At 41.0% G+C, this 27,918-nt stretch overlaps 1 protein-coding gene across 1 annotated transcript in view; it reads left to right on the top strand.

Moving 5' to 3' along the window:
- The window catches only part of nell2a (neural EGFL like 2a), an 87,002-nt gene that overhangs the window by 56,313 nt on the left and 2,771 nt on the right, over window positions 1-27,918 (top strand). Inside the window, exons 14-19 of the mRNA XM_086299206.1 lie at window positions 467-589; window positions 3,085-3,180; window positions 17,356-17,496; window positions 20,499-20,692; window positions 24,512-24,688; window positions 27,662-27,886. Of these exons, the coding sequence (XP_086155332.1) occupies window positions 467-589; window positions 3,085-3,180; window positions 17,356-17,496; window positions 20,499-20,692; window positions 24,512-24,688; window positions 27,662-27,886 (956 nt within the window). The remainder of the gene's footprint in view (window positions 1-466; window positions 590-3,084; window positions 3,181-17,355; window positions 17,497-20,498; window positions 20,693-24,511; window positions 24,689-27,661; window positions 27,887-27,918) is intronic.

Below are 27,918 nucleotides of genomic sequence, written 5' to 3'. Positions count from 1 at the left end.
TCTCCGTCCCTCATGATGTGCAAAAACAAAAACGGCAAATTGCAGCAAAACATCTGAGACAATTTTTTTCACGACAAATCTTGATGGAAGAGAGAAAAGTGACTCATCCTCCAGTTGGCTGTTTGTCACTGATGTCTTATTACTAGACTCACAGCTGTGTAACTATCAAATCGTTTAAAACAAGGCACAGTTTGAAATCTTGTCCTTGTTTTTTTTTGTTAATGGTTAGTAAAACAAATTACCAGCTGGCTGCGATCATTTCTGATATTTACAAAGGAGGATAAACGCTCACTTTTCTTTAATCAAGTGTTATTTTCTTGATGCCTGTAGGTCTTTGCAGATGTGAAGACGATTTCTGAACTGTTGCTAGAGTGTGGGAAGATGCTGCATAATACGAAAAGTATACTTTGTACTAGTGAGGAACCTGCTCGGATTGATGCATGTTTTATTATTGTGTTGTTTGCAGAACATGACGAGTGCCTCAGCGGACTCCACAACTGCGATGAGAATGCCTTGTGCTTCAACATGGTCGGAGGCCACAGCTGCTCCTGTAAGCCAGGCTACACGGGCAATGGGACAGTCTGCAAAGGTAATCTCACCAGGTTCATTTTGTTTTGTTAAGTCCTGCTTCACTTGACCACTGTTGTTTTTTCCCCTTGTTTTAACAAACAGTGTTTTTCTAATTTAGATGTTGTATCACATACTATATATGTATATATATATATATATATATATATATATATATATATATATATATATATATATATATATATATATATATATATATATATGATAAAACATTTAAATAGTCTTCACTTTCGGGGGGAAACAGCATTGTTTCCAGTGACCGTGTAATATGAAAAAATAAGTCGGAGTGTAATGAAGTCTTCAAGAATGTCAGTGTATTGTGTCACACAATGCACAGCCAAGAAATGTAAACAAAAACAGAATAATTTCTAGTTTTATTAATTTATTTTATTTTTTATGCTGGTTTTAATGACACCCTGGAAAAAAATACTAAACGTTCCATCCTTTTTCTCTGGGCCAAATTTAATTTAACCTCCTAAGACCCGAACTCTTCCACAGCATGCATTTTTAATTTCTCTTTGATATTTGGGCTGATTGGGGCCCGATGCATGTAAAATCAGAATTACCAGAATTACCAGATTTTTTTTTTTTATCTGATTTTTGTTTCTAAGAAAAATGAGAGCCACAAATGAGGATATTCGTTTAAAATTTTGATAGAACAGTAGCTGTCCTCGTAAGTGGATATCAGGCCCTTGTAGAGCAAAATTGAATATTTTGGTCTAAATAACCCAAAATGTGATGTCCACATATGTGGACGCAGGGTCCTAGGAGGTTGAAATTGACTGTGGAAAGATAGAAAATGATTCCCTTTTAGTCCTCGCTGAGGTCACCTCTATTCATGCCTTTAAGGCAGATGACCTGTGATGACATATGCAGAGCCCCACCTGCAAACATATACCCCCTGGTGATTCACTCACACCCAGAACTGTGACATATGCATGCTTACCTGTTGAGAGGTCAGATTTGATAGCTAAAGGTCTGCCCCCAAGCGTCGACGATCCAAAGGGCTGGAATCACCAGAGAGTCTTCCCTTTTCTAAAATTAAGATTTATTTGGCAGGTATAGCTGCTTGTTATATTGGCTTTGATGTGGTGATGCCAGGTGCACATCATCTTGCCATGTGTGGTTTTTTTTGGGTTTTTTTGAAAGAGTCTGTCAGCTGAGACCCATGTGATTAGGTTGACTTTGGTGCCGGACACCTTTTGTCGCCCCCCAACTTTTGAACTCATCCAGTCTGTAGATATGACATTTCTTTCATGTAAGACTGCATTGCTTCTCACTCTGGCATCTGCAAAGTCTTTGGTTTACTTTCATGCTTTGAATGTGCATCCTTCTTGCACAATGTTCTCTTCTGATGGCCTCAAGGTCATATTAGGGCTGAATGCAGGGTATTTATGTGAGAATATTCCTCAGGCATATAGCTCTATGGATTTTGAGCTTCTGAGTTTTTGCCTCCTCATAGAGAAGGCTATATTACATCTGTGCAGTACATGTGATTACACAATTTGCGAATCCAGCAACGGTAACCTCAAGGCACATTCTATTGCAATTTAAAGACCCTACAATAATACAGTCTTTTGTACAAAACCATTCAAACAAAAGTTATGAACAGGTAAATTAATGATATAAAATAAACATTGCTACCATCTTCATCATCAAATTTCTGTCAAAGATCATTAGTTTTAGCCATTGTTCTGTTAAGCATATCATATCATAAAGTATATGATGGTGATTCTACTCTCTCCACCACCCACTGAAAAGCCCTCTGTGACCCAGATTTAATGAGTGCCTCTGTCATGTTTGCAGTTCTATATGTGATCTCTGTGCTTTCTAGAAAATTGACCTGACCTCAGCTGGTTAATCTATTTCTTGAGTAGAAATCTATTTATGGTGGAGCTGCACATTAAGATAACTTTGCTTGGTCATGATGAGCACTAGGTACACTACACAAACATGCACATACAAATACATGATAGAAGCTGGAACCCTTCACCCAAAACTGTGCTATAATAATTTATTATAGTTTAGACAGACTCTTGCATCTGTCTTTTGGTGTTTTTTTGTATCCCCCAACTTAATGAAAGTGCAATTCTTCATTTTTGGAGTGCTCTTTTTAAGCACTGCTTTTACACGTCTTACTAAACAGGTTTTCATTTGCTTTCAGTACTTTTCACTCTTTATTCTGAGGAAGCATGGTATGATTTTTGCATATATTACATTTATTTCCATTTCCATTTGTGTCAACTTCAGTGACTTCTCTGTGTTTTGGGGACACATTAACTAACAGCCTACCCACGGATAATGAACATTTTTGAATTAACCTTGGTGAGATGCATTAATCACGCAAAATAATATTGTGCAAGCCTATAATGAATCACATCACCAAATTAGCTCTTATTCTGTATGCAAATACATATGCTGCTGCTGGTCTAATTACATAGTTAATGCTCGTTAATCTTAGTGAGTAATGGCTCCTCTCCTCTGGTGTATCTCCAGCAATGTGTGACGGATTGTGCCAGAATGGGGGAACCTGCGTTTCACCTAACAACTGTGTTTGCCAGCAAGGATTTACTGGGAAGAGATGTGAAACAGGTAAACATTTGTTTTCGTTACGCTCTTACATTTTTTTCCCCCATAAAACAAACAAACCAAAAAAAAGGAACTTTTGATTGAATGTGTAAGAAAGAACATGTTGCAGGGCGAGGAGGTGTTTTACACTCTTGAGAATAAGACTAAACGAAGGAAGGAAAATGGGAGACTGTACTGTAAATGCTTTTTTTTTTTGCAGTGTTCTCACTAAGCTATATTAACTACCCCCGTGTGCATTTGAATGTGTTTGTGGCGGTGTGCATGTCCGTGAACGAGTCTGACTGTGTGGGTCGGGCCTCCGTGGTGAGCGATGAGCTTGTGCCTCTCCCAAGTGGCCCAGTGGAGGATTTGAACTGCAGCTGCAACAATAATAGGCATTAGCCCATACATGTCACAGCCCATATTAATCAGCATGGCATTCTCCTCATAGGCTTTATGCTACATGCACATTACAGCTGTGCAAACTCCTGATGCACCATATCAAATAGGACATAATAGATGAACTGAGTGTTAAGTCAGCTAGCAGCCATTGAGATATGTGAAACATTGTGATAAGACTCAGGGCTTTCTATGTGTGTTTTTCCCTACAGTGTTGCTGATTTAAGGTAACCAAGAAACACTGTATTTCTTGTACTTGTATTTGATGCATTATATGTCTAATCTACAGCAGCAGCACCTTTCTCATAACCCATTTCAACCTTTCATGGAGTGTCCTTCAGGAGACATGTAGCCAAAGCAATAGAAAGCCATGACAGCTCTCTCACTGTGCGTGCTCGTGTTTGAATGAGGCAAGCTGAGCCCCTTTGCTTTCTCATTGGTTCAGGTATTGATTGCACATAAAGGACCTTTTTTTACGAGGCGCCCTTTTTACTGCCCGTCTTAAAGTAAATGAATTTCCCGAGATGCTGAGGAAGGAGTGTGTGTGTGTGTTTGTATGTGCGTGTGTGTGTGTGTGTTTGAGAGTGAGAAAGAGAGTGAGAGAACTTGTGTTAACACACCTAGCCAGCCATAATGCCTTATGCTTTTCCTCATTTTGCAGCAGAGAAGGTGCTGAGAACCTCGTCCCTTAGTAATTGCACGTTCCAAGCAATCACACATTTCATTACTTTCTTTAGTGTTTTAGATCCCCACTTTCTCTCCTTGCTCCTTGTCTCCTCTTCTATTTGCCTTTATTCATTCTCCCATATCTTACAAAACCCCCCAGAAAACTAGCCAAAATGTAAAAAAAATATGGAGCATATTGCACATTTTACTGCATATTGTAAAAACGGAGACCAAGACATAAATAGAGGACACTCCTTTGTTGTAGCACAACTTTCTTCTTCCCATACTGTGCTATTATTTTCTGGGTTACTCAATCACACTTGAGACTTTTCATGCTAGCGACTTGATCCTGCATTACATCGGCTCAGTATACAAGGAAGAAACACAATGTCATGATAGAAAATAGACATCCCAAAAGATTTTTAATACCAAATGAAAAAGATATGATGAGAATTTTTTTTCTTCCTTTTTATGTGCTTTTGTTTTAAAGCTGGTCTACCTGTTTCCCTTTGTTTGCTTCCTTTGTGCTAAGCTAAAGTGGTCGTTCACTTATGATTTATATTTAAAGAACATAAAGGAATGAACTTAATCTTCTTATTTTAAACCTGGCATGTGTCATTCCCAAAATGTTTAAATGGTTTAAAATGTTTAAACCTTCCATTTTTTGTTTTCTCTGCAATGTTTTCTCTGAAAAGAGAAAACAGTTCTTCTTAATGATGAGGCCACTGGGGCTGAATGACTGGTAGCTCAGGGATCAATCTCCTCCTTGTTGCGTCTGATTAGAATCTGAGGTTCAAACAAACGGGATCTCACATGTACACCCAATCATGCTCCTCAAGCCTCAGGCAGTGGGATTTTTTTTTTGTCACCACAGATGCCGCTGCTGTCGTTTGCACGCCTCCCTCCCACGATCTGACTCCCTCTCAGTCTTATCCAAGTCAGCCTTGTGACAGCTACCATATTGATGTTTTGTTTTTTTCCATCTGGGACCACCATCAGGGCCCTATTCTACAGGGTGAAAGCCTCTGGCATTGTTTAGTGACTCCACCAGTCATTCAGAGTGAAAAGACAAAGGTCTTTCTTACTGTCTCCTCAGCGTGACAGGAACTCCCAGTGACGGACGCGTCTGCTGCAGAAGCTCACAGAGATGTATGGGGGTTAATGTACTGTTGGATATTCTGCTCTACTGGTGGTAAGGAGGTGGAGAAGGGATGGGTAGGAGGAGGGAGAGGGGAAACTGGGTTTGGGAGGAAGAGATGGAGATGTACGGGGAGAGTGACAGATGCAACATTCAAGGAGGGAAAGAGAAGCGAGGTTGTGGGCAGGAGGGGGATGAGAGGAGGTGAAGTGGAAAGGAAGATACAGACATGTTGGGGAAAACTGACTGATGCAGAGATGGAATGGATGAAGCGAGGGGATAGATGGGTGGTTAGAGGGTAGGGGTTAGCAAGTTTTCTCTGCATTTGGATGCGGAATGAGGCTGCTAGAGTTAGGGCTGCCGGAGGAGGAGAGGCAGAGCTGGTGAATGAACATGGAAAAGCTTTCACTAAGTCTGGGCTCCTCACCCCCCCTCACAAGAACCCTGTGAGCTTTTAGAGGTCTCCCCAGGGACTCCACCGCTTCTGCTGCTGCAGCGGCAGACTGACGGCCTGTCATAAGACACCAAACTTCAAGATCCACACGCACACCTATAAGCATGCATTAACGTATGAGAGGATGCCAACAGTTTGCAAATTGTCAGCTGGCCCCCTTATTTCAGGTTTCAGTGTTTTGTGGTATGCATAAGTCGAATATTCCGCGTCTGTGTATGCATGTGAATGTGTTGTTGTCTATTTTTGCTCATGCGTTCTTGTAATTGTGTGCAGTGCACTCGCTGCCTTGTCATTGCCATTCAGGGGGAATAGATGGGGAGGGACAGGGGACACGCAGTGCTGACAGACAGACACCAGCTAGTGGAGAACTCTGACACATCATGAATTATGCAGGGTACAGCTGTGGCTGGGCGCATTCACTTCAGTCATGGATATAAATGTACGCGGGGCCAGCCATGTAATATGTGCCCTGAACATGCCGCATAGTCAACATGGTAGCCCCAGGCTGGAGCTGTATATGTTGTATGGCTTGGGAGAGACGCGCACATGCAGAAATATTATGTTTATTTTTCCGTAATGAATCTGCTTGTTTTTTCAGTACTTTGCTAAGATGTTTTTTACCTACAGAAGTGAAACAAATCGTATTAAAGAATGTCGAGGTCATCTTTTTCAGTGCTTTGTATTCTTATTGCTTATGTGTGTGATGTAGTATAGCACACTAGTCGTTTGCTCACCAAACGAAAACATATTTCTTAGACCATCGTCGATATAATCGTCTAAAAGTGTTTTTATCTTATGAACGGTGGTTAATTCTTAACACACTTTTCTTAATACCCCACTCAAAATCAAACAAGTATACACATCTTCTTAAATCTGGCTGGCTGTGCTATGTGGTACAGTTTAATACTTTTATGAAAACCATAATGCATCCTGCTGTAAACAAGCATAAATGCATACATCAAAAAAGTAAATGAATAAAGAAAAAAAAGAAAGAACTCAGAGGCACTGAAAGCATCATAAAATGTAGCTTAACTTGAAGTTATCAGAGCTTCAAGCTTTCAGCATCTTATATAATCTATGTTGCTAGGTGAAAGTGTAAGAAAGTAAACCCAGTCTACTTTAGTAAATTGGCTGCTTGATGTTGCACTTAAGCCAGATTGGAGCTTCAATTTATGTGAATTATTAAAAAAAAACACAACATAGGTAGAATAGTGCAGTAAAATGAAAAAAAGAGCAATATAAAAAAGGAAAGAAAGTGGCATTTCTGATGAGATTAATGTAATATTGAAAACAGGTCTATTTGGGCATTGGCAACAACTTGCTTTTCAAGGTTGAAGATGAAATATAAGTTATGTACACACACACACACACAGGTAGATGGATGGATAGATAGATAGATAGATAGATAGATAGATAGATAGATAGATAGATAGATAGATAGATAGATAGATAGTAGGGGTGCAACGATATTCGTATCGATATTGAACCGTTCGATACAGTGCTTTCGGTTCGGTACGCATATGTATGAACAATACAATTTTTTTCAAATTTTTTTTTTTCAATTTTTTTTTTTTTTTTTTTGTGTCCCGTTTGGATCTATAGCCATCAGAATTGTTGTCTTGAGGCCAAGAAAGATGCCAAGAGGATTTATTTTAAGTGGATCATCATATTGGTCCATTTGATTGACCTTTATTATAATTATGAATTTATTTTATTTTCAGTTGCAAACGGGACAGACATGACTGTGGGATAGGACAGGGGGAAAGAATGAAAGAAAGAGGGGGAGAGAAAGAAAGAAAACCAAAGGGGAGAAAAAAAAAGAACAATACAAAATTTGTAATTTATTTTATCAACTTTCCTTCTGACGATGCTGTCTGTGTTGAGCGCTCAGTGAATCTGCATTTGACTACTCCGCCTAGGCTCGAGAGTGCAGCCTAGGCGGAGTAGTCGAACGCAGATTCACTGAGCGCTCAACACAGACAGGATGGTCAGAAGGAAGAGCGCAGGGCAAGCTAGCGAGACAGAAGTGGACCTCCCCACCCTCATTCAGATCTGGCATTTGGAATTATTTTGGTTTTCATGTGACGTATGACCCTGAAGGTAAGCGAGTCATGAACTAAAGTAAAACAGTATGTTGGATGTGCCATGCAATGCTCAATTACATGGGTGGGAGCTAGTGTGTTAGCGCAGTTAGCTCGTTAACGTGTTGGCCGTCTAGCCCCTCTGTATAGGGTAGCTCGTTAACGGAGATTTGCCGTGTTGTGGCGTTAAGGTTATTTCAACGAGATTAACCTGAAAGCACTAGTGGGAACACAACGAATATGACTGCACATTTACACCGACATCATCCTAGTGCAAAGACAAAAACAACAAGCATGCATGCTACAAACTTTAGCCGAGTCATTTAGACAGCTGTTAGCACAGGATTCTCCTTATGGAGACCTGATATGTTTAATATGCTGCTGAGAATATAGCCCAGAAGAAACGGATAGTATAGCTTTTATTTTGGAAAGAGACATTTCTCTGTAATAAACTCTCTTTTCCAAAGATGAGTGATTCCTCAATCAGATACAGGGCTCGCAATATCGCTAGCCCGACGTCCCGGGGCTATCTCTCCCCTGCCTGTCGGGCTATTGTAGGAAGGAAAAATATATGTCAATGCTTTTGCATTCTTTCAGAAATGTAGCTGGGTAATTATGTCATTGGGTGAGCCACTGTCAATATGTGACATATTGAAATCGTGTTTGAATTTGCGCTTGTTTTTTTGCTTTCACTTTGCAATCGCGCGAACTGTGTATAGAGAGCGACAGCACTGATCTGTGAGTGATGATAATTTGTGCACCAATTCCTCTGATATCGTCTTATTAATTGTTAGCTTACTATGCAAACATGACAAGTGAAATCTCCCGCAGCTTAAACATGTGAGAGGTTGATCGCGCAGAGAATCGCTGAGCTTATGTGAGTGCGGCTGGATATATATTTCACTACGATGACCTGGATGATTGAGAACCTTCACAGACAGATATATATTTTAGTTCTGCTGAGCCAAATAAGACAGGTCAGGGTGAAGAAGTGACAGCCAAAGAAAAGTTTACCACAAAACGGAGAAGTTATGACAAATCAGACTATAAGGCAAAAAGAAAGTGCAGCTTTATGGTTTCATGGACAAAAGAATTTCTGTGGCTGCAATATGACGAGCTAAAAAACAACACGCACAAGGGTTAGGGTTAAATTTAAAAACTGTACTTTTGTGTTAAAATATATATTTATAATTTTAATAAATGACAAATTAAAAAGGCATGAACATTTTTTTGTATCGAAAAAATATCGAACCGTGACACCAAAGTATCGAACCGAACCGAACCGTGAATTTTGTGTATCGTTGCACCCCTAATAGATAGATAGATAGATGTCAGAAGTAAAGAAATCATCGTGACGCATCATTTTAGACCGCTAAAGGATATTATTACCTTAAATAAAGCCTTTCAGTTGTTTCATATTTACTTCTGAGAAATTCTGCCTCCTCTGTTTTTATACCAAATATTGTTACTGACGTTTTGCCAATTAGCCTCGATAGTTGGATAATGTTCTTCTAGCTCTTTCTTTTTAGTATGATTTACTCATTTCTTAAAATTGTACATTTTCTAAATATTTGATATGTTTCAGTAAAATATAGCTTCATATTTACCTTGCAATATAAAATCCCATAACCACTGTTTTGTATGAATAAAGTAAATTAAATTGGATGCCTTTGCATAACTAGTAAATTGGTAGATATGATGATACCTGCTCATGGCCATGTGATTCAAATCCAGTAATTCCCTGTAAAAAGAAAGTGAAAGAAATTATTTTCATTTGTATAATTAATTTTTTTTCTCTATCCAGTCCCATCTAAAGGTACTTAGCCTTATTAAGATAAGTGGGCAGGAGGAACTATTAATCTATGCATCCTAAAGCATCTCTAGATATGAAACCTTTAGGAAAGCACCTCGTACATGTAAGAAGATTTTGTAAGGCCTTTATAAATATCGTAGCTCTGATAATCTTTTAGCTAACCAAGGACCTGCAATACCTCTATGAAATAATAATGGAAATCCACTCCTTGTTTAGGTTTTAGATTTGTGTTTGCCGACCTGTTCCTACAAGATGAATGGGGAGGTTGTGTCTGCATTTCCTTTATTTTCAGCTCATTAGCTTTTCCTTTCAAGCCTCTCTAAGCCTATTAGGATGCTTGGCCACCAGTTAAAATTTTCTGTCACTGTTCTGTCAGATCTGTAATTAATGGCCATCTCTGCTGTCCTCGGCTGGCCTCTTGCTAGTTTCTCAAAAGGACACTGTGGGATGCTGAAGGGAGAGCAGCATTTGATCAGATGCTCGGGATGGACACCTCTGCCTTTCATCTCTCAATTCATCTGCAGTCTCGAATCCTTGTGAGCAGTTTTAATCAGCAGGTCCAAATTACGCAGAGGCTATTTTAGCATCGACAAAGTTCTTTGAGGACAAGGAGAAAGAGATAAAAGATTTTTATGTTTGGTGTTAATGATACAATTTAGATTTGTCACTCCTACACACTCCTGGAGGCTAATGTTCAAGAGCACGATCAAGGAGTGCTGGTGCAGCACACCTACACTGTAAAATGATGTTTTATTGAAAGAAAAAAACGCCACACTTGGTTACTAAAGTTACAATCATTTGGCAGCACACGTCTTCCTTCAAAGTCTTGTTCTCATGAAGAGACTTAATCTAAAGAGAATGTGTCTTTTCATCAGTGTTGCTAAATTGTTTGCTTTACCAAAGAAATATTCTACGAGTTTTAGCAACCTTTGCTCAAATATTTCTTCCTGTTGTGAGAAAAGGGAAAAGAAGAAGGATGGGAAGTGAGGAAATCATTTGTTTGAGGAGGCAATGGGTGAATAGTTGAGTGGGGAAGAAATGATATTTAATTAGTGGGTGATAGCAGATACGAGGGCATAAGAGTAGAATAGAAGAGACAAAAAGTTGGAGAATAAAGGAAGGGAATTATAACAGGGTATAAAAAATGGAAGGGGCGGGTGGGGGGGAGCAGTGAAGAAGAGGAGGAGGATAGGAGGAGACGCGGGGATGGCCAGTGAGTTCATGAGGAAACCTTGAAGGCAGTGAGAGAGTGCTGAAGTCATGCTGGCATATTGACTGGGACAGAGAGCAGAACGGGGCCAGACAAACAATTTGTTCCCTCAGAACTCATTTACATTGATGTTGAACTCGAGGAGGGTTGTCAGAGTTTTAGACAACATGACAGATTAGACAGAGAAAAAAGAAGAGCGGCTTGAAAGACGGACTAAACGGCAGATATACCAGATATCCGACAACCCCAGTCACGCAGGCCGGAAGATAAATATCAAATAAAAACACATTCAGATGATAGGGCCAGCACTAAGTGTTTTATTATTATATACAGAGAGATGGGTTGCATGTGTATGAAAGCGGACCACTCCAGGGTAAATTTTATAACACTGCCAACAGTTATTGGAGCTGCTGATTGTTATAATTTGAAACAGCGAGAGCAACGGTGTGTGTCCCTACAATAGCCTGCATCTTTGAAAGCTTCCCTAGGCACCTCCCACCCACCACTAATGAATATCTAAAACCACATTCATTTTTTTTCCACCCTCTTGACAGCTCCCGTGATGCATCTCTGACAGCTCCCATGATGCATCACTGCAACGCTCCCTCCTTCCCTCCACAATTTACCCACAAGGCCTCGGGGCCCGCTCAAGCGGCTTGTTTAAGCACAGTGATTATGTATTCATTATTTATTTAGCGTCGGCCTTTCAAAGCACTCTCTCCATCACCTGTAATTAGTGTGTCTTAATTAGGCCTCGCTAATGGCCGGAGTTGTCGTTTAGCTGCGCGCAACCTGCTGCTTCTACCTAAATTACACATCTCACAGGGATAGGCGACCACTGTACCTGCTGCAATGCAGCGATCTGCACTGGCCACAGAACAGCTAGAGTACATTTAAATTAAAATGCTTGCTTTTACTCTGCAGGCTAGTATACACTAGATCTGTAAATGATATGTTTTGTGCTCTCCTTTGAGAGAGGAAGAAATAGTCATTATTTTGAAAAACGCATATGTGGAGCAATGTAAGCATCCTTTTGGTGTTTATATCAGTCTGGCATGAAATCAGTAAGATTTACACTGATTTTCACTGAACACAGCTACATTGCATTAGGTGAAAAAACTTACTTTAACAGTGAGAATAAAACAAACCTTAAAGCCAGAACAACTGGATTAAAGCTTCTTAAATATTCCACTAATCTAATAGCAATCGTCAATCGATCTGTGGGTTCGTCATCATCATGGGAAATTGCACATTCCACTCTACACATTGCATTTTTTATGTTATTAGTATTAAAGCTCAAATATTTGCCTTTCAGTATGACCGGTTCAATTCATTCAAATTTCCTTTGACTCAAACTTTGAGTCATAGTATTGTAAGAAGCATTTTTATGCAGACATGCATGCATTTCTGTGAAGAAGAACATTTTACTGTGCACCATTTGCTGTCTATCCACCACAGCATGCTAATCTTGAAGTGCTGAAAGGCGTGCAGACACATGGCAGTTTTATTAAATACAGTACATGTACAATACCATGTGATAACTTACACTACATGTAAATGTAAACTCTTTAATCGGCCTTCTCTTTTGGCCTGGATCTACAACCTGCAAATGTCAATCACAAGCTGGGGCACACCGAGCCTCTGGCCGCTTTGACCACTGAACAAGAAAAAATAAAATAAAAAAATGACTGTGTCCTGTTTGTTGTAAAATGAGAGAGCAGCAGTACTTTGTGCAATTTTTAAAGCAGCGGTCCCCAACCCCCGGGCCTCGGACCGGTACCGGTCCGTGAGTCGTTTGGTACCGGGCCGCGAGAGTTGAGGCTCAGGTGTGAAATTTATGGTTTTCAGGGTTTTATCGGTTTTCAGCGTTATTTTGTTATCGCTTTTATCGTTTACTCGGTTTTCCTGGGTCTTTTCACCTGTGTTATGAATAAATTTTCTTTTTTTCGGTACCGGTACTAGTTTTATTTTGTTGTATTTATCCGCGACACCTTAAAGGCCGGTCCGTGAAAATATTGTCGGGCATAAACTGGTCCGTGGCGCAAAAAAGGTTGGAGACCGCTGTTTTAAAGTACTGAAATTACTGTGCTGGCCTTAATGGTTAGTTTGAGGTAATTATAAATTGCTGCACTTATCTTGATGGACATTTTTAATTTTATTTATGTTGAAACTTTGCATATTGACAGTTTTCAGTTCTTCAGTGCCTTAACCTTTATAGCAGAAAATGTGGACAATTACAACTTGTGAAGGTTATGTTCCTTCTTTTTTTAAAGTCCTGTCTGCGATACAGTGAACCAGTCATGTACATGGGTTGACTTTTAATTGTTAATACAAATAAATACTGTCATTGCAGATTCAAAAGTCCCTTCTAGCATGACTTCTGGTATTATAAGCTTCAAATTAGAAGTTTCCAGCACATGTTTATTTTGTGTCTCAATGCTCTTGTTAGCTCATCTATCAAACACATCCATACTCTCAGGCAGACGTTTTGCGATTAAAGGACCTCTCTGGGTTTTTTCCTTCTATTTTTATAACTAAAACAACCATCGCAAAGCAGTTTGTAGTCTCAGCTGTAGGCCTGCTTTAAAGGGTTGGGGAGACTTGCATGCAGACTGATTGCATTCTGTATGCTCTTGCAGCTACCAGTTGTTCACCAGACTTGTTTCCAATTTGCCGTGATTACTCATCCACTCTCCTACTCAAGTGCTTGCAGATATGGATTTGCTTTTCAGTGTCTGTTTCATCTTCAGGAAGTCAGTGTGTAACTAAGTTTGCCTTAGGTTTCACAGCGATTGATTTATGTGAGTTCACTCTTTCTCTTAATGAAGACTGAGGATCAGTGACAATCACTCAATTACACTTCACTATACATAAAAGAACAGCGATCAGCAATCCATTTCTTACGTTATCGCCTCCGCAAACATTATTATCGACTCTCCGGTCTTTTCTCAGCCTTTATTTTAAACCTGATCTGACATGACAAATTCAGCCTATTTTAAAATCCACTTATATTCCACTGGCATTTGACTTGACAAATGGCAGGGTGAGCTGTTGGTGTGAATAATTCTTCCCTGTGCCAATCAGGATTATCAGGTGGACTTGCAGGGAAATGGAAATCCTTTTGAATTAGGTTACTGTACGGGAGATGTACACGTGGCAGCAGTGACAGGCTTTGCAATGAGTGATGCAAGGCAGCAGAATTGCATCCTAACCCCTAGGGCTATCTGTCAGTCAAAGAAGGGAAGAAAAAAAAAACAGGGGAGGAAGAATAGTGAAGGGAAGGAAAGCTGGAAGGGGAAGTCAAAGAATTGCACCTTTTATGCATCAGAATAGCCAGTGAGAATGATGTGAAGTGGTGTTCAGGAGCAGAAACAATGAAAGGTAGACATGAAGAGAAGAGGTAGGCTAAACTCATCTCTAAACTCTGGCTTTTTCTGCTCAGAGGGGGAGAAAACCACAGGGATTAGCAGCGGTGACAATTAGAGCACCTCTATTTTTGCATTAGATTTGAGACAGGCGGCTGGCGGAAAAAGGTAACACACGGACAGGTGAAGGCAGAGAATGAATATAAAGGGAGGAAGGGTGGTTCGTGGCAGAGTGGCATAACAAGCCCAGGAGGAGGGCAGAGAAAAGATGGTCCTCTTGTGTCTCACTTTGTCCTCTGAGAGCTGCCTTAATAGAGCCCTTGTTTCCAGGCTGCCACTCAGGATAATGAGTAGAATAACTGCAGTGTCTCTTCAACGATTCCTCCTCCATCTCCTCGTCTTTCTAATTTTTCTTCCTACTCCTCTTTCTGTCCTCCACCTTCTTGCGTTTATCTTTGTTCTCCTCCTCATCCGGCCCATCCTCTTCCCCTGCGTAGGTATTTCTGTGTTGTTTTTCTAGTCTTTCATGCAGTGAGGTAAGTCCAAAATAACTGCTGTACCGCTGCCTTGACCTCTCCAGGAGAGAGAAGCATTTTTTTATTTTTTTATTTATTTGTGATGGTGATGGGGGTTTTTTGGACTGGGTTTTATTTTTCCAGTGCAGAGAGGTAAAAAAAAAGAAAAGAAGAAGAAGCACGACATGATTTAACAAGTAAAAATACAGCCATCCACTTCTGTGATTCAACAGAAGCGAAAGCGCCATGATTCAGTAGTGACGGCGCTCCTCGGCAGCGCCCTTGTCTGACTGTCGCTGTTGATGGTTTAATTACAACGATCCTCCAGATGATAAAAGGGGAGGCAAGACTTTTTGTGTGTGTGTGCAAGCGTGCCGCATCTCCGCTGCACCTCGCACACCGAGCCTTGTCGGATCCAAGGTGCGACAACAATGAGTTGCATTGTCCTAAAACATTGCAGCACTTTAAAGGTTGATTTGACAGAAGGCTGAAAAGCGCTGCGCCATAATTGTAGCTGACAAGGTTTGCGAAGATAAAAAGGGGAAGAAAGACAAACCTTTTGCTGAAGGTGTAACCCGCTGTTGTTACAACCAGACAGCCGAGCGTTTTAAATACACCTGAATGAAACTGGCTGAAAATAACCCATTAGCATATTTTTAGACTGACTTCGCCCTCGGTGTTTGTTATAAATAGAATCTGACTACTCAGTTGTACTTTGAACTACTTCACACAACCGCATTGGAGAGAAGAGAATCATTCCAACAAATTCAGCATGATTTCTTTTTCATATACTGTCAACACCACCTCACGCAGCTCCTCCCTTTAAAACCTCCCAGCGCTTTTATCGCCCCTGGAATTCACAGGCAACAAAGAGCATTGGATATTTCTCTTCAGGAGTGGGGTGAATTCATATTCATTTTCAAAGATCGGCTGGTTATGCTATTTGCTGCAGACTCGCGATTTAAACAGCGTCCTTTAAAGCCAACATTGCTGTCCTTAGGGGGGGGAAATAAGGTGCTCCTTTCTCACCAAACTGATATAATTGGTGAAGTGTGTTTCACTTTTAAAGTCTGCCAGCTTGTAGGAGCGAGATTTTTTTAAACCTCACCAATGTGGAAAGTTTTTTTTTTTAATTTTAGAAAACCTGCAGTTCATGCAGACAAATGCGGGTGATTTTTAAATAGATAAAACCCTAATCTGTGGGACATTTGATCAACGATTAATCTGCTGCAGAATTCTATTAAAAGGCTGAGGGCTCATTAGCCAATAGATCTTAATCCCATTACTGCCTGGGCGGTGGAAGGGGGGGGGGGCTCAACCATGAGCCCGTCTGCCTGTAGCTCTGTGGGGGATACTGTTGCAGGCAGTCGCAGAGAAGGTCATACACGGCACACTGCCATTTTCATAATGAGAGCAGAGCATCATGCATCATGCACAATCATAAAAAAGCCATCACTGGCTATGCAGACACATTTAATCACGGTGCATGTCTGGACCTAACATATTTAGCCCCACTGCGTAATAACAGGCTTTATTTCCTCTCTCGTGTGGGCCCAGTCCTTAGTTTAATTAAATGCGAGCTAAAATATCAGAGTAATCTTTCTCTCTGTGTGTATTAGGCTCATTGTTGAAACCTGTATTGGATTTGTTCTTGGTTGCTGCTTGCAAGGCCGCTCGTCGTAATGAAAGGGTTGAAGGTTGGCCAGCTGTAGGCAGAAAGACTGAAAGAGAAAAATGAGAATTAAACAGAATAAAAGAGATAAAAACAAAAGAAAAATGCACCCAAGAAGAAAGTCAGAACGTGTAAGCTAAACAGAAGAGCTGAAGGAGGCAGCGTCAAGGATATTTCTAAGTGGACCTCTGTGAAAACAAACATCACCTCCATCTATTGACAGCCACCCACAGGTTGTTAGAAGCTGTGCCAAAGGCATTATAGAAACTCCTTTGTCCGAGCAGAGTTGTAGAAAACTGTGCACGCACTGTGGAATTTATTTGTTTTACTGCATATTTTGATGAGAAGATGAGACTGCAAAGGAGCTTTATGGCCTCTTCAGATACAAGCTAGTAACATCTCTGTCTTCCTACAGTAAACTATTTTTAGCTCCACGTGTTTGATTTGGCAGATTTTCTTTATGCCAGATGCCCTTTCTGACACAACCCAAAGGGATTTGTGTCTCCTCTCAGGATCGAACCGGGGATCTTTCGCGCGCATAAGCCACCATACTGCGGAGCCGCTCCCCGCCGCTGTCTTCCTAGAATAAGCTTGTTATGTTAGATTCATTCATTCCCTGCTATCTTTTATTGATACAGATGTCCTTCTCTGGCTGTGAAACTATGCTTGATCAATAAAGCCTTCGGACCAGATTTACTGATATGCTAGACATGTTGTTTTATCAATTATGAATCAGTCGGTGTTGAAAATGCCTGCCAGGCAAGAATGCAGCTGAGCACCCTTATTCACTGTACAAAACTATTTTGAACCAACATGATATGTTGACTAAATCCGAGGTGACTTTTCTTTTTCTTCATTTCTTTTCTTATCTTCTCTCCGTCTCCAGATATTGATGAGTGTGCGGACGGCTTTGTCGAGTGCGACAGTAAATCCACTTGTGTCAACTTGCCCGGCTGGTATCACTGTGAGTGCCGGGATGGGTACCATGACAACGGCCTGTTTTCCGCCAATGGGGAATCATGTATAGGTGAGTAGCCCGCCTTCACATACACAACACAAATATTGGCGATAAAGTTGTTTCAGGTTAATTACGTCTTTATTTAGCACACCACACGACACAGTAAAAAAATGAACACATAATTGTGACATTTCACACACTAAAAAAAGAAAATAAGTCGAATAATTCAGATCATTTATAAAAAAGTACATAAATATGATCGTGTAAAATTCTGAAAGTCTTAAAAGAAGTTGGTAGAAATTTCACACTTACCAAAACTAGACCTAAAAATTTTTATTTTAATGTTTTGTTTTTTTTAAGAATTGTGTTTATAAGTCTATCCAATTCTAAAAAAAAAATGCCAAAAATGTGTCCTGTTGGAATTGACATAACGCTACGCCATAGAGAGAAAACTGGAAGCTGTTTCAGGCAGGAAACATACATAACATACTTCACTCTCCTCACGTTATATAACAAACAAACAATCCCAGTTATACAGTCCCAATCAAAAGTTTAAAGCCACACCTCCTTAAAAAAAGTACACCCCCCCGAAAACAGAAATCAAAGTTCCAAACATGAACTCATTAATGATTAGCTCCACCGTTATTGCTGATCATTTCAAAAATTCAGTGTGGCATGCTTGATGCAAGTGTTTCCATGAGGTGAGTGGGAACATTTCTCCAAGTGGTGAAGACGGCCGCATGAAGGGCATCAAAATGTCCATTTTTGTAAACTTCCCTGCCGTCCATCCCCAAAGCTTCTCAACTGGATTTAGATCAGGGGAACACACAGGATGGTTCAAAAGCGTGATTGGGAAATCACTCTTTTGGACCTGGAAGAAGTCCCTTGTCCTGTGAACATTGTGTACTGTAGCATTGTCCTGCTGATAAACCCACTGGTTACCACACAGACGAGGGCCCTCAATCATGAGGGATGCTCTCTGCAACATCTGGACATAGCTAGCGGCTGTTTGACGCCCCTGCACCTCCTGAAGCTCCATTGTTCCACTTAAGGGAAAAGACCATTATGGCGCCCCCTCCACCGTGGCGTGTAAAAAACATCTAAGGTGGGATCTGCTCATCATGCCAGTAACATTGGAAATCAAGAGGACCAACAAGGTTACATTTTTCTCATCAGAGAATAAAACTTTCTTCCACCTTTCAATGTCCCATGTTTGGTGCTCTCTTGCAAAGTCCAAACGCTCAGTGCTGTGGCATTCAAGCAGACGAGGCCTTTGAAGACCTTTTTTGTTTTTGAATCCCTTCAGTCTCAGATGCCGTCTGATGGTTATGGGGCTGCAATCGGTGCTAGTAACGGCCTTAATCTGGGTCGAGGATCATCCAGTGTCTTGGTGGACAGCCAATTGGATTCTCTGGCTCAGTGCTGGTGAAATTATTTTTGTTTTCCACTTGACTTTTTTGTTCCATAACCCAGATCAGGATCATTTAAGAAATTCCAGATAACTGTACTACTGCGTCCCACCTCAGCAGCGACGGCGCGCTGCAAGAGACCCTGCATATGCAGTTCAGCAACCCGACAATGTTGAAAAATGGAATGGTTTTTTTTGGCTTTGCCATCAGAACGTCATGACAGTGTGACTACCTGACAGAAAATGACAATGAATCCACATTTTTACACAGATTTTGCCTTTCAAAGGCATGTGGTCTTAAACTTTTCATCAGCTGTAAAACAGCCTGTTTCAGTTAAAGCATTGTTTTCAATAAATTGCATGCTCAAAAAAACATTTTGTCTCTCTCCCATTTCTTCTTGTTGCATTTTGAAGCTTACTTTGAACCTTGTTAAGATCCAACCATGCAAAATATGTTTGTTTTTTTTTTGACATTTTTCAAGTGGTCCAAAAATTTTGATATGGACTTTTGAGCATTTCTCATCTGTCTGCTATTTCAACCCCTCCATCACCCCAGCATCCAACCTGAGTGATCTCAGAGCACAAATGCCCAACTTTACTGTAGCAACTCAGTTTTCAAGTTATTTGACTTAATTAGAGTAAAGCCTGCTCAAGAGGATAAGGCACCTACTTTATCAATATTTGACCTTAATTTTTTCAAGTCCTTGCATTAATTGAGGATTAAATTCCAGTTCATACATTTCAGCAATGCAAGAATGCCACAGACCGCTATTAATGGCAACACCCATTCATTTTCTATTGACAGGCTTTTTATGCCTCATTTTTATCACATCATTAAGTCCCTCTCTTTGAGTCCCAGTATCAGGATTGAGGGCTTCAAATTACAAAAGCCGGCACTGAAAATAGTGCTTCTGAAATCTGAACTTTAAGAAAAAAAATCTTAAGTGATCCACTTTGAAAAACTCACTTAACTTTTGAGATGTTTTTTTTCAGTGTTTTATTTTTGAAACGTTTGTGTGCCTGTATGATTGCATAGATATGTTGTTAGGAGTTGCGTTTTCCTTCCTAAAAATATCACATTTCCTTTTGCAGCCTGTTCATTTTCGGAAACATTCTCTCTGATTCAGCCTGTCAGAAAAAAGTGTCAGCTGTCAAAACGGAAACCCTCAATCTACAGTAACAATAGTGCTAGCGCTGCTCCACTCGTTGACCCAATCTTAGCTGTCAGTTTGAGTTGTGAGAGGAAAAGGAGGGAGAAAAAAGTGCATTAAAACCACCCTAAAAAAAATAGCCTGTGTGTTCGTCACAAAGCAAAGTTATAATTTTGCCAAAAGTGGGTTTCTGGGTTACATTACAGCTGTATACTGCGTGTTCCCAGCAAGATTTGAAAAATGTTCTATTGCTGCACGTTACAATTGCATTTCAAATCCTCTATTCAGCGATTTTCACATACAGAGAGGCAGGGCACTGTTGTCCTGAAAGAGATAAAAGCATGGCTGCTCACCGACATATAAGAGCATCAACGTTTACAGGGAAAACTGCTTTTACCTTATCGCCCTGCTATTAAAGCAACATTACTGGTCTTGTAATAAAAAAAAGAAAGAAGAAACTGTTATCTGCACAGAGCATATGTATGATGTCATGCTTTTTGTATTCCCTGCAGATATTAATGAATGCAAGACAGGAAGGAACACCTGTGCCAACGACACAGTGTGCTTCAACCTGGAAGGAGGCTATGACTGTCGGTGCCCCCACGGGCACAACTGCACCGGCGACTGTATCCATGACAACAAGGTCAAGCACAGCGGGCAAATCTGGGTGCTGGACAGCGATAGGTGCTCGGTGTGCTCCTGCCAGGTAATGAACAGGCTGAGACATATGCAGAGAATACAGAGACAAGGAAAGCTGAGAGGAAAAGCAAAGAAACAAACCAAGAACAGAGTAACAAAGCAGAGGTAAATGGATCCGCTGAAACAGAAAGAGGCAGACAAGTGAAAAGACGAGGAAACGTGTCCACGGCTGTATATAGCCGAGTAATGATTTCCCCTGTCTCTCTGACGCGTGCACACTTTTACAGTATGTGCGTTCAGCTGATCCAGGCGTGAAACGTTTTCAGCGCTGTTATTTTTCACTCTGCTTTCCAAGTGTTTAAACCAGAAATACAATAATATAACAAAGCAAATGTAAACCTGGTTTTCTTTCGGAATGATGTTGTTCCCCACAGGACCAATCAGCAGCAAGCGTCACTTTGTTTTATCCTGTAGTCAGAGTGCTTCTCTTTAAACAAGCAGTGACATTTTATTAAAACAACAACTAAAGCGCAGCAGTGCAACAAATGATTCTTTCCCTTTTTAATTTTTAATTAGACATGACATGTGATAATTGATGTAGGACAAATGGGAGACCACCTTTGGGCATTGTCACACCCCATCAACAGCAAACATTTGCACCCAGCTTTGGCAACTTTGAAGTGCGAATTAGCTCCTGAGTGACCTTTCGAAATTCAAAAAGTCTAAAAATGTAAAATCGTCTTAGCAAATTGCATTTCATTTACTGCCTCTGTGGAAATTGGAAATTGTAGCATTCACCCAGTCATGGTAAACAGATGGCAAGAAGTGCAACTACAGATTTTCGTCATGCTACAGTGATTGCTGTTGATTTCTTAGCAGCTAAAGAAAGAGGTACAAGTCTCAAAAAGCTGTTGGAGATTAAAACAGAGGTAGAAAGGCTCAAAATTGACCGTAATACGCATTGTATTTATTATTTTTCCCAGTTTTTGCTATTTTCTTAATGACAGAACAGTTTTAAATCTTTGCAGTATTGTACAGAAATAGCTTGATTCTTTATTAATGATTGGCTTTTACATATAACAAGCCACAGGTGAGGATATTTCAGTTTGTCCTTCTTTGTAAAGAGATCATTAAAAGTCACCAACACTGACTGTAACCAGTGGCTAAGGGCAGTAAAGCAAATGTATTTCAGTAATAACCAGAAGGCTCCTGGTTCCAGTCTCACATCTCCTTTTTCTTTTTTTAGTCTTTTGGCCTGCCAGCTTCCTAAATGACTCTTCCCTTAATATTAATTTAATAATGTGTGTGGAGCTAAACATTTATTACCGGCAGAAGATCAGACAATTTACCACACGTGTAACTTTCAGTCTTTATTACCTCTGTCTGGGAGGTTATGTTTTTGGTAGCATTTGCATGCATGGCGTTCTGTCCGTTAACACGATAGCTTGAAAAGATTTGAATGAATTCTGATCAAACTTACATCCACCAAGGTCTCCAAGGTCAATGTAATGATTTCAAAAAGCTATTTTAGAAATTATACTTACAATTTTACATTTGACCCCCAACCTCTCCTTCCTCTCCTAAAGGTCAAAACAATAATAATACTTTTTAGTGCTATTTATTACAACTATGTTTGTTCCTGCCGTTGTTTGTATTGAGAACATATAGGCATATAGGGAATGATATATGGGGATTGTAAATATCATGTTAGTTTGAACCTCTGGCCACTTCTTTAAGGTCAAATAATGCCAACCTTCATAAAATGTCCCGTATCTTATTATATTATATAATAAGTTTATTCATGCTCAGTTATTTACAAATGAAACATCCATTCATCAATTATTTTCCGCTTGTCCAATTTAGGATCGTGAGGAGGCGGGAGCCTGTTCCAGCTTCCATAGGGTGAGGGGTAGGGTATACTCTAAACAGGTCGCCTCCTACATAACGTTTATATACAAAATACAATACTCTTCCCTTAAAAGTAAATACAGCTCAGATAGGGAGTTGTCTTGGCGTAGGTTTGTGCTGTCTGAGTGCTTTTCGTCTTAGATATGCAGTCTGCTAGGCTAATTCTCTAGCTAGTAATGTAGCAATAACGCTAACTGAAAATGCATGAAAATGTGAATGAATTTTGATCTGATGCTTTTTGCATGACTAGAGTCCTAAAATCAGGATGTATGTATGGGTGGATGGATGGAGATGATGCAGTAGTGGTGAGCAACTTAATTAAAGCGCATGAGCTACTCTCTCTATATAGTCCTTTTTAAAGGTCTATCAGAGTGATCGGGGCTCTTGATGTACTTGTTTTGATTGATTCCTGACATCAAAGTGACAAGGCATCTGGGAACAGTTGGTCCAGAAAACTCATTCCATCATCTTAAACACATTTTTTTCCTCCATGATTATCAGGTCACAGAGCAGTCATACTTTGCATTTCAGCATTTCACTCAACCTAATGCCAAGTGTCTGGCGGTAGTGGAAGGTGATTATAGTGGATTAGTGTCGGTAGTGAATGATCAAGCAGCAAATTATTCATTTGATTACAAAGGTCCAGGGCAGAAATGGCTCCCTAATTAAATGAGTCATATTAATTGATTTGAGAGATTGAAGAGCTGCCTGTCAAAATTAGTTGTATTGAGCAGTTCAGTGAGCAGAGGAGTAAACATGTTATTGTTTTGGAAGTGGGTGGACACAGCCGGATATTACATGGAGAGCTGCGATTAACTGAAGAGGGGAAACCAAAGTCAAACCCCAGAAAAAAGACAAAGAGCATCCAGCCCGAGGTCAAGCAGTACACAAATAGTTCATTGTTTTGCTCTGATTGCAGTGCTGACGGGTGGAGTGTAACCCATCGATGCATCTGGACCAATTTCAAAAACATGTTCAGAAAAAAATATCAAAATACCAGGTTAACTGGCAACATTGAATGCATTCCTGACAATTCTTTACAAAAAATGTAAAGGAATGAAAGGTAGACTTTATTGTCAGTTTTGTTACAAAAAAGAAATCATACTCATGCTCTTTGAAATCAATTTTCAATCCATTCTATTAACTCCTTTTTCAGCTCAGGGCTGGGCACTCAAGCCTATCCGAGCTGTCGTCGTGCAAAATGTAGGGGACCTTTAAAATACTCAAATTTAATTTTGTGCTCTATAGTTAATTCGGACTTCCTATTTTTACAATCGTCTGTATCCATCCTGAGCCGGGAAATATGTAACCGTATGAATATCCACAGAAAAATATCCAAATATTAGAATTAAACAGTAACAAGAAGGCAAAGCGGCGATTAAAATGGGATTGGATGGAAAATTTGCACGCTATTATGAATGGGTGCTGTTGGGCTCGGGATACTAGACATGCGTTTGAAACACCGTGATTAATGCACATATAAAGATTCTGTGGAAACAATCAACAGAAGTACCTGTTCCTTTCACCACCTTCTGGCTACTGCAGGGTCGTTCTGATTATTTTCATTATCAATTATCATGCAATTCTTTTTTCTTCTCTCTCAACCAATTCATAGTTAATTCTTAAAATCTTAGAAAATCCTAAAAAGCTTAAAACTCCTACCACGCTTTCTCAAAGCTGCCGATTATTTCCTGTACTCTGATGAGTTTGGAAGGAGTCTGAAAACACTGAGAACACCACGCTGATGAATAGAAACTATGCATCAGTACGCATAGAGTACACACTTTAATCTGGCGTGTCATAAATTGCTGCTTCAGAACAGTTTTCTTGGCATGAGCTAGACTGCCTTCATTACATTATTAATCATCAACATGTATGTTTAATGATCCCATCAAAGCAGAGGCCTTTGTCTGTGCGTGCAGCTGTTTTGGCCCATGCGTCATCCTGTGCTCAGTGCTCAGTTGTGCTCCCCACGCAGGCCGGCCAAGTGATGTGCCGCAGGATGGTGTGCGACTGCGACAATCCCAACGCCGACCTGTTCTGCTGCCCCGAGTGCGACCCTCGACTTAGCAGCCAGTGTCTGCATCAAAACGGCCTGCTCACCTACGGCAGCGGGGACACGTGGGTGGAGAACTGCCAGCAGTGTCAGTGCCTGGTGAGTAAAGGGCGCTTGTACCAACCCCCTCCTGCACGTTGATAATATTTCAAAGAGCGCAGGTATTTAACGCTTTCGTGCAGTGTCGTTTAAGGTGATAGCGAAGACAACATAGGCATTCGTTGCCGTGCCGCAGTGCCCACACGAGAGATGTAACAAATACTCCAGTCTCCATGGAAATGCTCATGAATGAGAGATGTGCTCTGCGAAAAAAGTCAAGGAAAGATGTTTTGTGGCAAGAGGGGGGGAGTGATTAAGAGGTGAATAGGGAGGTTGCAGAGAGGAGAAAATGAAGATTTCTTTCTTCTGCACAAGTGGAAAACCAAAGCAAGTGATTACTGAAATTTTAAAGAATTCAAAGAACTGTAAGGGCTGCTCTCTGCTGTGCTGGAATTACACGTTTTACTGGAGAAGACATTCAAGGTTAGGGGAACAGTGTCGCCTATGAGGTGGGAGGGTGAAACAGGGAGTGTTATTCCTGTGCTTTGAGGAGGTTCTGCAGCGTGTATGTCTGAGGTGCTAGTTTCGAGTGTCCTCTACATCTAATCCCATTTCCCATTCGAAACAAAACAGCATTTCGTTCACTACACAGATCTTTCTCAGTTAGACGTATGCGCCGCTTTCTTTGTGTTCACATCTTCTGCTGCGTTGACCTTTTCAAGGTTTTAACAGTGTTTATGTTGAAGCAACAGGGAGGCGTTTTGCGTTTCCCAACAAACCTGACAAAAACAATAAATCTTCCCACCTGTGTTGCCCTTCTTACCATATTACCATATGCATATCACATGCAAATTGAAGGCTTTAGATTCTACCCCACTGTCTTCTCCTAACCCCACCCCTTCCTCCAACATGCTGTAACACTCACCCACACCAGTGTCAGTTCCTCTGTTGAATGACTCACAAACCGTCTTTGCTTTGGATCTCAGAGCAGCACTTTACAACTCTTATTTTTCTATTTATTTCATCCTCTTTTTGTTGCCTTTAAAGATCAGCCGTACTTGCAGCTAAGATACCATAAATTGGCTCCACTCTGACAGATTTATGGTCTGAGTAGCAATAGCAATGTCATTTCCTCTCGCACCCCTCCCTCCCTCTATTGTAATGCCGTCCTGATGCCTGGACCTGAGAGCTGCTTTTTTGGATTTCTTACAGCGAGCCATTATAGAAGAGCTTGAAAATCACCGCTCAGCAGAGGGGCAGCGGGGAAGCGCAGTTGGCTGAAAATGGGTTTGCTTCAGCATCGCTCTCGCTGAAACAGTACTCAGTGTAGGCCCTCGTGTTGACACGAGCAGACACGAGCACATTTGAGATTGCAGGCACGCCTGTAACAACACGCACACACACACACACAATGTAAACATAGTATACGTGTGCTTGAAAATCTGCACACATCCTACATATGTCCACATGTACGCACAGATAGACATAAAACATGCTCAGTTTAAGATGCACAGAGGCGCACGCAGAGCAAAGGGCCACCAGCACACGCAGTACAAAGAGCAGCACTTGAAAGGGAGAAGGCTGCTCCCGCGATACCGTACTGGGGCTCCAGTAGCGTGACAGGGACGTGAAATGAACCTTGAATGCTGCTACACTTAGCAGAGGCATGGCTGTCCAGACTCAGCGGGGGCCTTAAAATACACAGTGACAGCAGGGAGATGGGCAAAACATTCTCTCAAGTCCAAGATGTGAATCCTTTTGTATGAACCGTGCAATCATTTAAAATCAAGAGTGTGGCCTTTGCAGACCGCGCACACGCGGGCCACTTGCAATTTGCCATCTTGTTAAATCACCAAAATATCAAAGAAACCATTGATTTTTACAACCATACATGTAGATAGTAGCTTCATTTTTGAGAATAAAAATGGCATAATTATTGCAGGCTAATTCCCAAGCAAAGATAAATGTCACCAGTTCTAATTTCCCAGAGGCATTTTGTAACATTCAGTCTTAAAAACAGCAAATCTTTACATCTAGAGATTAAATAGCAGTGAGATATCGTGAATGGAGACATATTAAAAAATGATTTCATCTGAAGTATCACAAAGATATCAAAGTCCAGCGTCAGTTGTTTGTAAAAAGCTGTGCCCGACATCAGCCTCTCCTGTATGATAACAGACAGACATCTGCATAAACAGACAAAGATGACATCGTCCCCTATCACAGTGTGGAACAGATACCTGAGGCTACACTCAATCCCTCCCTCTGGCAGCGAGCAGAAAGTGCCACTCGGGGGGATTTCCCACTTCGAATGTTTACACACAGCACAGAAGCAGGGAGTGGGCATTAGCTCTGTGTGAGAGCGCGCTTTATAGCCAGCCTAATTTACTACAACATTTTTGAAACGCTGAGTCAGATGATTTTGAGAGATATTGAATATCCCCGGTGGGACACTTGCATCAAACCTCACCATGCGTGCGCACCCCTTTTATATCTGCTGGTGTGCTTAAACATAAACAGTCTGAACTCATATTTCATTTCAATAAGGCGCGCGGCAGATATGCACATGTATGACAGCACGAGCAGAAGTGGGTCAGGACAGAATGATGTAGAGTACAGTTCGGTTAAGAGTTGCAAGGATGGACAAAATCTATGACCCGTTTTCTCAGGCCAGTGAAAACGGCAGCGGGAAAAATCCAAGAAGGCTTTCTGTGCCGAAAGTTTGCTGTAAGATTAATAGGAGAACAACGAGACTAGAACAAGTCAATTAGAAAGGTGGAACATTTACCTCCACAGTCTGGAAAAACTGCTGACGCTGCCGGAAGACTGTGCCGCTCATCTTTATTTTTCTAGCTTCCTTACAAGTCGAGACGGTCCCTCCAGCATACAAATACACTACGTTAGGAGAAATGTGCATTTGAGTGAATAACTTGTTTAGACACAGGAAATGCAAAGTGCATTTGCAGTGATTATTTTTCTTTTTCTCTCTCTCTGCTCGGCTATCCTTTTCAAATTCCATCTCCACCTTCGCAGCAGGGGCAGGTGGATTGCTGGCCTCTGCCGTGCCCGCCTGTGGACTGCGAGTTTACTGTGGTGCCCGAGGGCGAGTGCTGTCCCCGCTGTGTCACCGACCCCTGCCAGGCCGACACCATCCGCAACGACATCACCAAGACATGTACGGACGAGCACAACATCTCACGCTTCAGCGGCTCCTCCTGGATTAAACATGGCACAGAGTGCACTCTGTGCCAGTGCAAGGTAAGCTGCTAGTCCTGCCGGCAGCATGGAAA

Source organism: Aulonocara sp. 'chitande type north' Nkhata Bay, linkage group LG7, assembly GCF_057382095.1.
Source record: "Aulonocara sp. 'chitande type north' Nkhata Bay isolate Kocher_YH1m ecotype deep benthic linkage group LG7, A_spYH_male_GT1.1, whole genome shotgun sequence".
NCBI classification, from domain to species: domain Eukaryota; kingdom Metazoa; phylum Chordata; class Actinopteri; order Cichliformes; family Cichlidae; genus Aulonocara; species Aulonocara sp. 'chitande type north' Nkhata Bay.
The sequence above is the reverse complement of the archived record's forward strand: the minus strand, read 5'-3'. Positions and strand labels throughout refer to the sequence as shown.